The 16366-nt window shown below is 28.8% G+C and overlaps 2 protein-coding genes across 8 annotated transcripts in view; both read left to right on the forward strand.

The window, feature by feature from the left end:
* The window catches only part of Buffy (BCL2 family apoptosis regulator buffy), a 47441-nt gene extending 40513 nt beyond the window's left edge, over positions 1 to 6928 (forward strand). For all 7 annotated transcript variants that reach the window (XM_015514291.2, XM_089216540.1, XM_015514296.2 and 4 more), the window contains one exon: positions 6525 to 6928. In XM_015514291.2, coding sequence (XP_015369777.1) covers positions 6525 to 6674 — 150 coding nt within the window. In that variant the 3' untranslated portion in view covers positions 6675 to 6928. The remainder of the gene's footprint in view (positions 1 to 6524) is intronic.
* A 4832-nt stretch (positions 6929 to 11760) lies between these two features.
* On the forward strand, positions 11761 to 12282 carry LOC149060638 (ATP-dependent DNA helicase PIF6-like). Its single transcript, XM_089229904.1, has one exon. It carries the CDS (start codon positions 11761 to 11763, stop codon positions 12280 to 12282), a length of 522 nt encoding a protein of 173 aa, XP_089086030.1.
* Positions 12283 to 16366: the final 4084 nt, after the last annotated feature.

The raw sequence follows: 16366 nt of genomic DNA on the forward strand, positions 1-16366 counted from the left end.
TTTTAACTATTATAAAATTCGTTGTTTCTTTTTTTTTATAATTAATTAGATGTACACAAACTTGACTTTAAACCAAAACGTTATAGTATCATATTCTGTAAATGCGGGTATTTGTACAATGTTAAGGGACTTGCAACAATATTTTTAGGAATTACGCTACAACACTTGTTTTCAAAAAATCGCACATAGGTATAGGTATTATTTACTTACTTATGTATCGCAGCCAATATATAAAAACTGTTTTTGTTTTCTGTAATTTACATAGCATGAGTTTAAATAGTTCGACTTTTAATATAAAACAAAATATATATGTATATATAATAATTATTTTACGTTATTCTATGCAAATTTTTTTTCATAAACTTCATTAGGCATACATTTTTTGCCATTTTATGTCATATTTGATTTTTTTTATTGTTTTTAAGGTCATAAACTTCCGAGCCCTAAATTCATTACATTATATGTGTTCTATATCTATGTCAATGTGTTGATATATTTCTGATTTTGTAAAGAATAAATACCTGGTAATATTATATTTATTCGACAGATACAACTCAAAGAAAACATACAAACTTTTTAAAATCTATTGCAATATCTACGTCATTGGCCTCTGCAAAAAGGGACCTAATTAAAAGCCAAAGGACCTTATTGACGGATATTCTGTTTTGACTAATTTATTGATAATTTTATCACATGTAACTTTAGAAAATGTATATGCACAAATGATGTCAAAACGATATCAATATCGATATCATATCAATATTTCATACTCCAGCACAATATCGCCGGCGTAATTAATGGATAATCTTTTTGAATGAATCCCATAATTTTTTTCCTTATCTGTAATTTCTAGCACAATTAATTATAATTATTATATTAACATATAATTTATAATATACATAAATATATTTTATTTAAGCTTCAGCAACTGAGGCCGTTAGGTGTAGGTTGATTGGTACTAATGTGGTTTAGGTGTAGGTTTTTGGAACACTTGTGTGTTTGGCAAAATATCTAATGGGCACCCGTAGGTTTCCGACATGCTCGGATGGGGGATGGTGGCCTCTCTTTCCAGACACTGTGACTGCCCGAAGAGAAGTGCCACTCGTGACCGAGATTCAAACCGGTGACGGTGCGCGTCACAACCGACGCCTTAGAACGCTTGATCACTCCTTCCCCCCCCCTCCATAATTATATATTATATTATAAAAAGTTTTTAAAAATTCGTCAGAAACACAAATTATTATTATTTTTTTTTTTAATTTCTACGGATGCTTTTTACAAACTCATACCTATTAACTTTGGTAATAATAAAATGTCCGATTATTATTATCTACTTTAAACAACGAGAAGGTGAAACACAATAGTTATTAGTTATTACACTATACTATTATATCAGACCCATAGTTCTCACAATTGCATACTATAATATTCCAATTACATATTAATGAAATGATAGTTAACTATTATAAAGAAGTTTCCACTTTAAAATGTGAAAAATTCCAATGGTCATATAATCACTATAGAGTATAGATTGCGTTATGTATTTTATTTGAATAGTTTTAATAGACAATACTATTTGTCATAACTGTAATAATGTAAATATAAATTAATATGATTTTTTTTTTTAAAGTTTTGCAATGAATATAAACATAATTTTAATGGCAAACAATAATAATACATTATATTATTTAATGATCATTAACTACTAAATTTTAGGATGAATTAAATACCTTTTGTCGAAACGGGAAAGGTCGATTTTGGGTGATACAGGTCCCGCCCTTTACGACTAACTTATCTTATGAGTCAGACACTTAAACCCTTCAGAAAATCTTATTTTAACGTGGTCTCCTTTTTTTGTTATTTCTTTTATTAACTATACATCTATGCGTGGACATTTTGTCATTAGATTGGCATTAGGAAAATTTAAATTTGAATAGTATGGATGACAGTGTGATTAACTTGTATTTAAATATTACATATTATTATGTTAGAAACATACCGATGGTTCAGTTTTTAAGTGTTTTTAATCTTTCTCACATAATGTATCCATTGAACCTCGCGTGACCAATTGCTTGATCATCTATGTACTCGTAAGTAATGTAATGCATTTATTACTGTTGTCTAAAATTTCCTGAAAAATATGGTTGAAATTTAAATAATATATCATATTTACACATAGGCGCACATAGGGTGTGAATTTAGGGGGTGCTGAAATAATTTATAGTACACAGACCCGTGGGGAGCGAAGCCCCTCACTACACCACCCTAATACTATAATAATTGCATTGCAATAATTATAAATTTTATTAAAAATAAAAATAAATATTTTGTAATTATATATTACAAGTTATAATAACATTTAATCATTAATTATTAATGTTAGACAAGATTTAATTTTCTGTTTGATATTGCATATGTTTGCAATATAATTTCCCCCTCTATTTTATTGGTAAGATCACTCTCAATGCTATGCGTAGATAGCTTGGTAAATCTTTCTATCTTTCTTGGCCCATATTGGTGCGTAACCAGTTTTTCAATCTACGCATAGCTGAGAAGGAGCGTTCACACGTTGACGAAGAAATTGGAATTGTTATTCCCAATAGCTTACAGACATTTGGAAACGAACTTTTATAACATTGATTTTTCATGCCTTAATAAATAAAGCTGGCTGGTAGACTATTCATTAAAACCATAATTTCTGCTAATAAACTAACTGTTGATATTTTCAAAATCCGAATCATAAAAATTCAAGATCATATAAAAGCTCTAGCAGAAAATTTCTATAGTTCACTCCAAAAATCAACTGGCTCAATGCACTTCAACTTACACATACGTCCACTACCTCAAAGACGACTAAAACGCGGTCGCCCGCGCGATCTTATTCGATAATGCTATTAAATAATAACCATCGGCAGCAGAAGTTATTCAGCGTAACAGAGTTAAGTCCACACTACCGTTTAGCGACGCCGAGTTGTTGACTACGGGTTAACATTAGACAAAAAAAATAAGTACGTTATTTTAAATCCACTGATAATGATTATTATCTCACGACGATAACAAAACCAAAAATTTTACTACTTTAAACTTTATTTTTGTTTAATCCTAAAATTTAAATGTACTATCTATAATCAATGTCAATAAATTAAACATAATTATTATATCTTTTATAATTTTAATCAAATAATGATCATTAAGTGCTAATTTTGCTACTTTTTATTTATAAATAGAAAAATATTGATGAGAATAAATCATTGAGTTATTTGGAGTTATCAGTCATCAGTTTTAGAGTAGGCTTAGCATATTATACCTAATATAAATTAAACTCTATTCTAACGTAGGTATTCTAGTCTAATTAATCATTTTCATAATAGATAGGTACCTACTGACTTTATAATATTTTAAAATAAAAAATATTTTCATAAATAGGAAATAGGAGTGTAAACTACGATGTATTATGCATTTATACCTAAATAAATTGTTATTTAATAAGTCAAAGTCTTAACTTATACCTAAGTCGTACACTCGTACATAGGTAACTACTAACTATTTAAATAGTATTGTGTTATTAGCTAATAGCTTCGTACAAAATATGTTCTATCAAGTGCAACACTAAACAGAAGTTAAAACTGTTTTTAGTCCAAATACTACCTAATACCTAAATAATTGTTACAATATATTTTCAAGTACCCGTATTATAAGACAGTATAAATATATAATTTTCAATATTATTATATATTATATATAATATGCATACACCCATGTACCTATATACTTCCGGGAGAAAATTAATTGGTGGCATTGAACAACAAGAGTGTACCCGTGCCATATATAGTTATACACTTTATATAGTTAGGTATACCTATAGACTATATAGGTAAACTACTTACCTCCATAAAACCACTGACTAATGATACTGATTTCTTAATTATTATTATTATTATTGTTCATTATTACTATTATTAATTATTATTACTGATGATGACGATATTTATTATAGAACATAGATAGGTTAAGATCTAATCTTACACACTGCGACTGTTAGTCATATTTTTATTATAGTACATAATTTGTTACAAACACATAATATTATATTGTCTGTGGTAGATTCATTAGTTATTTATCGGGTATCTACTTACAAATTACAACTTAGAGAAAATGTATACCTGTCACCCAATACATTTTCCTAGCGTGATTCATCAGTCGTTACGTACAGTCAGATATGTTATTATAAAAATAATATGTATTAAAAAAATGTGGGAATAATATCATAATATAAATGTATCAAAGTAAATAATTTCATTTGTAGTCAAATACTTTTAAACATATAATAAGTAGGCATTTTGAATTGTTGATGAATTTTCATTGGTAGCGTAGGGCTATAGCCTACAACTATGTTTTAGCAATTATAACCGACAGTCGTTAATAATTGGTATAGGTACTTACATAATTTAAAAAAAAAATTAAAATATTGAATATCCAACACAATAGTATGTTAAATATCAGTAATTCTTATCAGAATTTAATTACAGAATAAAACAGAATAGTCTGATGTGCCACATCGACAAAATTTATCGAATTTGTGATAATTATAACATTCTTTCTTATATTATTATTATGATAATATAATTAGTTAATCACCCGATCATGGTTAATAGATTTATGGCACGGCACTTCGGTTAGGTTAGGGTTATCTTATACAGTCACATCAATGAGTATCACATCTTCTTTTTTTACATAATTTTTAGCATAATCTTATAAAAACTTGACTAAAAAAAAAGTATAAATAAAATAAATATTAATAATAGTTAGTAAATTACCTATTTATTTCGATTAAATTTGTACGAAACTCTTATATCCAGTTATATTATTATTATTTTTATATTTCTAGAAAAAAAGTATAGGTGGGTTAATGGCTATTATCAAATACTACAAAATTAATATCTACCATCAGAATATTTTCAAAATGATAATTAATAATATTATTATGTTATCCTCTGGAGTATTAATCACTGTTTCATGGCGGTTTTACTGGAGTTATCCTTTTTGCAAATACATGTTCACCAAAACATAAAATCAGTTCTCTTGTTTTATTTAGTTTCTTATACAGAGTTAAATAATTTGTTTACATCTTTCCTGTTTTAGGTGTATAAATATTAGTATAGAACAACTTATATTAGCCTAATACTAGGTACGCATTATGTATTACCAACCATATATTTTATTTCATAATATAATTACTATAAAAACATTATTATTACTGAAATAAATTCAAAAACATTATTGAACTGTACACGTCATTTAAATAATATTAAATAATATTAATTGTTTATATTAATTGTACAGACGTGTTGTTCACAACTTTCTCTACGTTGATGATTCTCCGAATGACTATGTGTAACTGTTATTAAATATTTATGTATTATTATTACTACAACATCGAGTCTTATAAATTATAATAGGTATATCAAACATCAATTAATAATATGTATGTTAGGCATACCTATAAATTATAACTGAGAGTTACCGATCGGGCCATGGTGTGTCTTGGGTGTCGATATCCGATGTGGGTTGAGGTGGTCGTCCGCGGGCCATCTTCGGGTTGTTGTCCAACTATCGACTTCCGACTCTAGCCTGTCTCTCTATCCACCATCGACTCTACTAGTCCGGAGTCCCGGTCGGTCATTAACACGACGTGTGCTAAACGTCATTATTACATGTACTATTATTTTAGATGTGAATACACAATTTAGGGTAACCCTCGTGGCTTACGTTATTTGACATTTGATTGTTGATGTGGCTTACATCAAAAAAAATAATTTATAAGTGAATTTTAGGTTAGAAAAATGCTTGTGAGGGTTACAATATTTGGCCAAAATGTGTATTTATATCTATATAATTCAATTCAATCAAAACATCGATTTCGTAAAAAGTGGGGGTTACATCAATTGTCCTATTAACAGACGACTTGATGACGGAAATGGAATACATTGAAACAATCAAGATAAGCGTTTGTTACTACAAATAACTGTCTTACATAAATAGCACATGAAAAATTACGTTTTCTGATCGTAATTGACGTTTTTATTTTTCAATAATATTCTTCTCCAAAAAAAAGTATACCTACCTAGTTTGAAGTTTTTAAAAAGTTTTCAAATAGATGATAATTAGTTTTGAAATATTTATAGAAATGTTTTTAAATATAAATTAATGTATTATACTATCAAAAGCCATGGGGCGTAGACTTATAGTCAAGACTCGACAATTAAACTATAGGAATGATTAAATTTAAACAGTAAACACTATAAAAAACGAAGTTTTTAGTTTAAGTTTTTATTTCGAGTTTATAGGTATTATGCTATTCATATTGATGTATTTTTCGACACAACCTCTCCCCTCTCCATTTCCTTCCAAGTTAACTGTTTTTCAAAATCACATCATGTAAGCATCAAATATTACAATAATTATATATTTCTATAATTAAAAATAATAACACGGGAACGTGCCATGGTTTTGAATTCTTTCAGATGGGGCTTCAGTCGTACTGCAAACCGGTGGTGGTCAACATCGAAAATCCAGTGTCCACTCAAATCCTGTATCTAGTGTCATTGCTCATACTCGTCATATTTTTCTTGTTGTTTTTGAGGTGGTTCAACTTCATATCCGTTTTCCGATAAACCTGCTGCTACAGAAGACGCCCAGTGATATTCCAAAAATACATTTTATTACTACAGTATACATTATATACGTAGGCTCATCTGCCTATTATATTATACAGTTTGCAATAGATAAATCGCCTGTTACTTTATGCACATATTATACAATTTATAATATTTATATAATATCTATTATAGTGTATTAGTATATGCGCAGTAAAATGTATACACAATATAATAAAATAATATGAAATAAATATTATTTTTTATTATCATTAATGTTATATTTTTTTACATGACGTAAAATAAAACGTCGAATTTACTAACAGGTAATTGTTATAATACTACAGTGAAACCTCTAAATACCGGACACTCTCGGTCGCTTAAACGTCGTCCGCTATTAAGAGGGGAAATACAGTGAGTACACATTTCACCGTTCCCAAAATTCCGTCTGTTATTTGGAGGTGTCCGCAATTGAGAGGTGTCCGTTAAAGGAGATTTCACTGTATTAAGATTTGTATTTATTTATCTATTCATCGTATCCTGAATTCATTTCTATTAAATACATTTTTTTTATACATATATACTAGGTGTATTAGTATTATAGGTATATAGTCATTGACGTGGCGAAGGAGCTAATTGAAAGGCTGCCACTTTTGAGTTTTTTTAAATGGTTGTGGGTGATTATTTAGTTATTTATACTTAGCTAATAAGTAATAATCTAGTATTAATATGAAATTAAATTCAGTGGTGTATCTAGCTTTTTTTTTGTTTTTGTTAGGGGGAGGTGAATAAAAAAATATAACATTAAATTATGTTGAATTTTGTGTGTTTATTATTATACTTTTAATGTTATTAATTATAAATTAAACATTTAATAATTTTCGAGGGTTTACAAATCCCTTAACCCCTCCCCCTGGACACGCCATTAAGTAAATTTCTTTATGGTGTTTTGAGTGGGTGGGTGGTGAATAAATGATAGGTATATTAGTCTGGCCTCCGAAAAACTGTAGGTTTGCCACGCGTCATTGTATAGAGTAGTTCGAGGGTGGGCAATTAGTGCAAATGTCCGGGGCCCCATGGTCAATATGACTCCATGTCTACTTATTTGTTATTAATAATTATATGACACGCAAAGAAAAAAAATTCAGGGCCTCACCAAAAATATTGCCCAGGACCCCAAAATACGTAGTACCGTGACTAATACCTACTTGTATAGTTGTATGTTTAAGGTATGTTGTTACTATGTGTACACTAGTAGATATGGGTTGTCACTGTAGTGTTCAGACACTATAACGAGTAAAAGTGTATTAATAAATAGATTTTTTCAGTCAATAAAAAAATTACATAATGAACTTAAATAATTCTTATTACTTATTCATAAAAATGTAATAACTTACTATTATAATATTATTCTACAATACATCATTTAGTATATACTTTTATGAAAATTTTTATTAATAAAAAATTTCCTAAAATTTAAGCAGCACAATTTATATACTGACCTGAATTACAAATGTTGTTTTAGGTGCAACTGGGCCATGCCCAATGTGATACCATAAACCATGTGTATTATTAAGAATCATACTGACGTAAACTACTGTAAGACATAATGTCTACCTAACTTTAAAATATTTACAACACTTTGGTAACAACAAATATATTTTCGAAAAAAATACAAGGGACCCAATTCAATATTAAATATCAAATTCAAAGATACTTTAAATGATAAACTATACTATAAAGGGTAAAATATTGACTACCTGTGTTGGGGAGCCAATTCATTACGCCGAAAGATACCTACTATATGTATAAAACGGGCGGGACCCGTTTCACCCAAAATCGATCTTTCATGTTTCGACAAAAGAAATTTAATTCATCTTAATATTCAGTAGGTAATGGTCATTAAATAATATAATATATTATTACTTTTTGTCCTTAAAATATATTTTTGGTTTTCAAAAAAGTTTTTGAAAAATTCACATTACATTATGTTTACATCATTTACAGTTACCTATAACAAGTTATTATTGTCCATTAAAAACTATTCAAATAAAAATCATAACACAGTTCAATATATTATTATTATTATTTTACATTTTCAATTATAATTGTCTACTAAAAATTATTCAAATGAAATGCATTATGCAATATTCACATCGACTATACGACCATAAGGATTTTTCACATTTATATTTGGGAACTCCTTCATATTACCTACTTAACTATCGTGTCATTAATTTGTGATCGAATGATTATAGTATGCGATCACAGCAACTACGAGTGTTCTATAATATAGCAGTATTTCCCAAATAGTGGGTCGCAACACACTACCGGGCAATGAAAATTTAATACCGGATCGCAGAATTCAATGAAATTCTCATATTAAATTTGTTATTTATCATTCCGTTTGATAATTTGAACTTTTAAGTTAAAATAAATTCATTAATACGAATAACTATTATTTACACAATAAATAATAATTATTGAGATTATCAACTAGGCTTCATGAAAACCCCTAATTGTATGACGCATAGTATAAATTCTTTTGGTGGGTCAGGAAGGTGAAAAATATTAATCACCGCGCAAGCCCAAACAAGAATTTGGGAAATGCTGTAATATAGTATAGTATAATACTGTAATCAATTTTGGTTTTACCTTCTCGTTGTTTTTAGTAGATAATAATAATTGGAAATTTGTATTATTACTAAAATTACTATAGATATGAGTTTGTAAAAAGCATCTGTAGAAATTAAAAAATATATATTTTGTATTTTTAACGACTTTTTATAAGCTTTTTATGCATTTTTAAAGCACTACTTCTATATATGATTATATATTTATATAATAACTAGCTGATATCCACGCACTTCGTTTCCTGTTAAAAATACCAACTCTTTATGGTTCAAAATTGATGTTAATTCGTCGTTTAATAACGAGGTAGCAAGCGATGTTCAAAACTTGCTGTGACAATTCCAGTGGATTTAACTTATCTTAAGAGGACGCCACACCCGCATGTGTTGTCTCCGTCTTACAAACGTATAACATGGCAAAATCTGTTTAGCGTGGGACAACTTTTCTCCCTCAATATTTATAATAGAATTTTCAAAATTTCACAACGCATAGGTAAGAACTTAATCTGTGTCATGGCGTCGTTATTTTTTTGATAGCGCAAACAAATAATTTTATGTAATTTAATGAAAAAATAAAAAATAAATGTATTTTATTAAGCTTATAACTTTAATTATATTTATGTTAGGTATCAAAAAAATAACGACGCTATGACACAGATAAAGTTCTTACCTAAGCGTTGTGGAATTTTGGTATTTCTACTATAAATACAAAGGGAGTAAAGTTGTCCCCCGCTAAACAGATTTTGCTATGTTATACGTTTGTAAGACGAAGACAACACATGCGGGTGTGGCGTCCTCTTAGTTTCAATTAAAGATTTTTAACACAGTCATATAAAGTACAACACTATAGTTACATTTAATCATAATAGTTTCTTCCAATTTTAGCTTTGTAAAGGTAAACATTTATTTTTAAATTGGTGCCTACTGCCTAATAACAAATTGCTTATTTCTTATTCATCCATACTAAATTATATAACCAATAGCAAGCTTATAATAAACAAAAAATATTTAAATTAATTATTAAGATATTAATGGGTAATTTCAAAATATTCCAAAAAAAAAATAAATGTTTTCCCAAAATGTTCTTTCGTAAAAACCTTTTCCTAGCAATTACGAAAAACTTTTAAAAAAAAGTATAATATGTATTTTTTTTACATATTATGCTAAGAATTAACAAACATTATATTATTTAATAACGATTGCCAACTTAATTTTAGAACGACTGAAATGCTTTTGGTTGAAATGGATATCTGGGTGAAATGGAAAAGGTCAATTTTGGCCGAAACGAGACATGCCTTGTAGAACAGCTCCAAACCAACCCATAAAATTGTGAAAGATATGAATATGATTTCTTCTAAAATCATATAAAATTTAGAATTGCCAGACAGGGGTATTCTTTTTTAAAGTTCCATTAACGCTGACCCATGCATACATAGAACAGTCTTAAAACAAAAATAAATGATAATACATAATAATTAATATACTACCTACGCCCTACACTGCTACACGTACTTATTAAAATTGATAAAAAAGTAATTGTGATAATTTTCACCTATAGTAAGATAAAGTATACGAACAATGCATTTGATAAAAGTAGGTAACAGTAGTATAAAATATGGTGCATATAATATAGTTAAACGATAATTTGAAAGCTACGATGAGGGGCAGTTATCTTATCAGTAGAGTTTATCACTCAGCCAGAGTCGTGTAAAAATAAGTAATTACCTGATTATAAAAAAAATAAAATAACGAAAAAGACTAATATATTCATAATATGTCGGCGATAAATTCATATTGTGTAGTTATGAACGTAATAAACCTATAGAGTATATGTATATATCAGCTTTATAAGTACCTACAATATAGTATATAGGTACGTACGTGGTAAAACGTTTAATCCTTATATATATAAAAGAACAGGCCTTTTTTATGTACCAATTTTGTGACGACGCTATTTAACTTTTTTCCAATTTTTTTTCACAAATTTGTTCCAAATACCTTTGTGAGTGTCACCACATCGCCCGATTTTCAAAATTTTGATTTTAAAGGGTTGAAATTGGCAAAAATAATTTTTTACGTGTAATTTGTAATAATGTATAATAATAATAATAACAATAGCAGTCGGCCGATAACGGGAAATACGGTACGGCACGGCGGTCCGAAGGTTTCCGTCTACCTGTACTCTGACCTTTTTTTTTGTGTGTTTATGAATTGTTCCGAGGCTATATAATATTTAATGAGTTGTATAGAAAACACTGACTAAAAATAATAATACATTTCTTATCGAAATGTAAAAAAAACTAGCAGTATCGACAAATTCGTTGGAACAACTGATACAAAGTGTGTACCAAGAAATTGGGAATTTGAAAAATCTGAATAGTGAATGGTTATGCGAACGCGTTATTTTAACAACTACAAATAACCGAGCTGACACAATAAACTCACTAATAGTAAGTGGATTTCAAGCACTAGAAATGGATTACTTTTCTATCGATACAGTTATTGATAGTGAAGAATCGGTACATTTTCCTACAGAGTTCTTAAATTCACAAACACCATCTGGTATGCCTCCTCATAAAATACCACTGAAGGTGGGGGTTCCAATCATATTATTGAGAAATTTGAATTCTCCTAGATTATGTAACGGGACTAGGCTTCGGGTCACTTCTCTTACAAAAAATGTAATCGAAGCTGAAGTTTTGACCGGATGTGCTAAGGGAGAAAAAATATTTTTACCGAAAATACCATTATACCCCAACGATTTTCCAGTTAAGTTTAGAAGAGTTCAGTTTCCAATAAAAGTCTGTTTTGCAATGACAATAAACAAAGCGCAAGGTCAGACTTTAACTTATTGTGGTGTAGATTTAGAAAATAACTGTTTCTCACACGGACAATTGTATGTGGCATTTTTTAGAGTTGGAAGACCTGACCATTTGTACGTTTATGCACCACAAAATAAAACTCTAAATGTGGTATACCAAGAGGTTTTGACTTAAACCATATTAGAATTGAGCAACTACGTATCATTTGTAAATATTCATAAAAAAAGTTATATCATTTGTAAATACTATTATTATTATTTTTGTTGTCTTTATAATTCAGCAACTACTACCTTTTTAGCACTTGATAGCATTAAGTAAAATACATATTTTTTCTTCTTTAAAACACAACAATTTGTGTTGATTTAAGAATTTAATTTTGATAAAACAAAAACTACACACGGGCGAAGCCGGGTAATTCAGCTAGTATAATATAAGTATGCATGTATTACCTACTACTATTTTAGGTATATATAGCCTATAACCATATAGGTATTAACTAAAATTATAATTTTTATTTAAAGAAGGTTAATTTTCCCTGATTCGGTGGTGAAATCAGAAGTTTACCAATTGCGCTACATTATTTTAAGGTCAATCGATCAACGACGCTATAAACATTTTAGGGGTTGATGGACCAACTGCTCTCAGTTATACCAGTCATACAATTCAAAGGTAATATAATAACTATAATTTTAATAACTAATTTCACAATCCCGAGTGAACCACTTATTCAACTAATTATTTTTAAAAGTATTAAAGTTTTTGAAATAATGAGTGGTTCATGATAAAGTAATCACCTGTACACTAAGCAAACTTATTAGTTATAAACTTATAAATGAAAACACTCATCAATTTTTATAAATATAAAATTAGTAATCGTATTTAATACAATAATACATACCATAATAGTATGCTCGTATTATTGTATTCTATTCCTAAAAATGATAAAATAATCTAGGTAATTCATATACCAAATATCTATATAATCAAAATTACCTATATAAATCACCATGCATTATAGCACATCATTACGGGCGATTGTAAACTATCCCGATTTTAATGATATGTAAACTCTCCCGATGGTAAACTCTCCCGGGTTTAGTCCAATACTACCTGACGGGAACATGTAAACTCTCCAGGGTCTACTTCGGTACTAATAAGCTAGCTAGAATGGGGTACTATTCGTTTTACACAGTTAGAGTTGGTTGAGCCATTAGTCGATATCGTTTTAAATATTTAAATTAAAAATACTTTAACGGTAATTAAATATTTAAATGACAAATACAGGTTAACACTTAATACAAGATAAATACAGATTAAATACGGTAATACAATTCATAATAAAAATTATAATCACAATCTCTGCAGTGTAACCAATTCATAGGGTAGCAATAACATTTAAAATAACTCGAGAGAGTTTACACATTTCTTTCAGGTAAACAGAATATTTACCCGGGAGAGTTTACACATTTATTTCAGGTAAATATAATATTTACCAGGGAGAATTTACTAGTTTTAAAAATCGGGAGAGCTTACCATACAATCGGGAGAGTTTACCACCGCCCATCATTACAAAAACGTGTTTAATGCAGTAAGGTATAGTAACCATATTATGGTGGGTCGCGTAACTCGACTACCTAAAGAACTATAGGTACCTATTAGGTACCTATTAGGTAACCATAATAATACTATACCTAAGATATGAACGGCGATACCCGAGATTGCCATTTGTCTTCTACAATTATATATTTTTATCGGTGTTTCCGAATTGCGTGCGAATATCATTAGGATGAATTGCGAGCGCGATTTTCTCGCGACACAACTGAATTGCGTGCCGCTGTTTTTTTTTAATTTATCAATTTGTAGTGCATATTTTTGTTATAAGTTTATATTTTTACACATTCTTATTTAAATAGAAAATTGTTGAACAACATTAATAGACTAAAAAAATTATAAATGAACAAATAATACATTTTGTGTTAAAATAATATAAAAAATTGATAAACAACGTCAAAATATATAGGTTTCAAAACTTTTCAGAGTATACTAGATTAAAAAAATCTAATCTCATTTCTCGGAGAAAACCCATATAACTATCGAATTTACTATACTTAACTAAATATTACTATATTAAATTTACTACAGTATGAACTCAAAATCTCTAATGATCGGCGAAAACCGGTCGTCTATTCAAAAACTTGTACGCGTGCAATTCGAATCTGTCATGAAAAATAGACGCACGCAATTCGAACCTGTTCCGAAAAATACGCGCACGCAATTCGGTGGTGAACCAACATTGCTTTTTTTTGGCACGTAATTTGGATGCAGACATTTTTATGTTCCTTATAACCGTGTAATTGAACTTCTCAGGAATATAAACATAGCGAACATCGATATGATTAAAGTCCAGTCAAATTAGATTTTCAGCTCGAAAAAATCCCACCTAGCTGAATTTTGGTACAAATCTTTATGAAATCATTGTAAACTATGTGTAAAAAGTCAACCTCGATATCATGTACGCGTTAAAGGTTATTCGAGGTCAAATGTCACGAAATTTACCTTTTTTAATACCTCGTTTTTTATTAATAGTACAATAAAAAGTTTTAGTTACAATTTATGCGGAGCAGGTAATTATCTACGAAAATGGTCTTATAAAAAGTTCATGTAAAATTGATAGTTTTTGCGTTATAAAGAAAGCAATAATGAAATATGATTTTTTCGTTAAAAACAAGCAGCTTTTGTATTAATATCTCGCTTCATACTGGTTGTACCTACAATAAAACGTTTCAAACAAAAATTGTAGAAGACCAAATTATCTACAAGATGGTTATATATATATATATATGTCGCATCCATTTCGCGTTCTGACCCGTTTTGTGAAATGGATAGAAAATTTGTCCAGTTCGTGAAACGGAACTTATTTTTTTACGGATCGCGTAATTACACAATGTGGATAACTTTTCACGAAAAGGACACGGATTTTTAGTTATACGGAACTTGTTCCGTTATCTGTACATACAATTGACGAAACTATTACGTGAATGATTTTTATTAATAGAAACAACTTTCGAAATAACCTGTGGTAATAATTATAATAATTATGTCATTTTAGTAAACTTTAGATAATGTATATTGTAAATTATCAATAAAAAAATACATATAAGATAATGTCATTTTTTTTCAAAATAAATCGTGTACCTATAACATTTTTAAGATTCTGGTGTTAAAAATTTTATAATTTTTAGTTATAAAGTAATTTATATAAATAGTGGCTCTAACAACAGGAGAACAAGGTTTTCATAGTTATAATTGTAGGGGAAAATGTGAAACAAAAAAATGCGCTTGCTTTAAATCAAGCTTAAAATGTAATAGCCGTTGTCATAATACTACCCCATGTTCAAACAAATAATATAGGTACTGAATGCTTTTTAGATTAAATTATAATAATATTTTTTTATTTTATACATGAATTGTTTACAATATAAATTTACCTAAAATTGTATTATAAGTATTATTATTTTTCATATTTTTTTTTTATTGATAATTTACAATATACATTATCTAAAGTTATTATTATAATTATTACCACAGGTTATTACGACAAGTTGTTTCTATTAATAAAAATCATTCACGTATTAGTTTCGTCATTTGTATGTACAGATTACGGAACAAGTTCCGTATAACTAAAAATCCGTGTCCTTTTCGTGAAAAGTTATCCTCATTGTGTAATTACGCGATCCGTAAAAAAATAAGTTCCGTTTCGCGAACTGGACAAATTTTCTATCCATTTCACGAAACGGGTCAGAACGCGAAATGGATCCGACATATATATATATATAATTCATATATTGAATCACAATTTATTGTGTTATACAAATCTTAATGTTCACCATACAAAATTAAAAAATTACAATAATATATAATATTTTATTAAAATATTATAATAACAATAATAATAATGTATTCGTTTTGGATGTATTTTGTACATATTACTGTAGTCTGGAAGAAAGGCGGCGCGGCGACTGGGTGCTTGTGGAGTAACATATTATATAAGTATTACTTATTTGTAAGTTTATATTACATTTTACATAGGTAAATGTAAAATGTGGGTAACTTTTTTATTTGTAAAAACTATAAATACGGAAAATATTCGGCCGGCCGTATGGGTATGCGCGCAGCGCGGCGCGTCACATGTTTGATAACATTACGGTGTTAAATATTACGCAATTTTTCTCAAAACTAAAAAAAAAAATCAGAAAAT

Source organism: Diuraphis noxia, unplaced genomic scaffold, assembly GCF_037042655.1.
Source record: "Diuraphis noxia isolate RWA-SAM2 unplaced genomic scaffold, SU_Dnox_SAM2 contig0001, whole genome shotgun sequence".
Taxonomy (NCBI): domain Eukaryota; kingdom Metazoa; phylum Arthropoda; class Insecta; order Hemiptera; family Aphididae; genus Diuraphis; species Diuraphis noxia.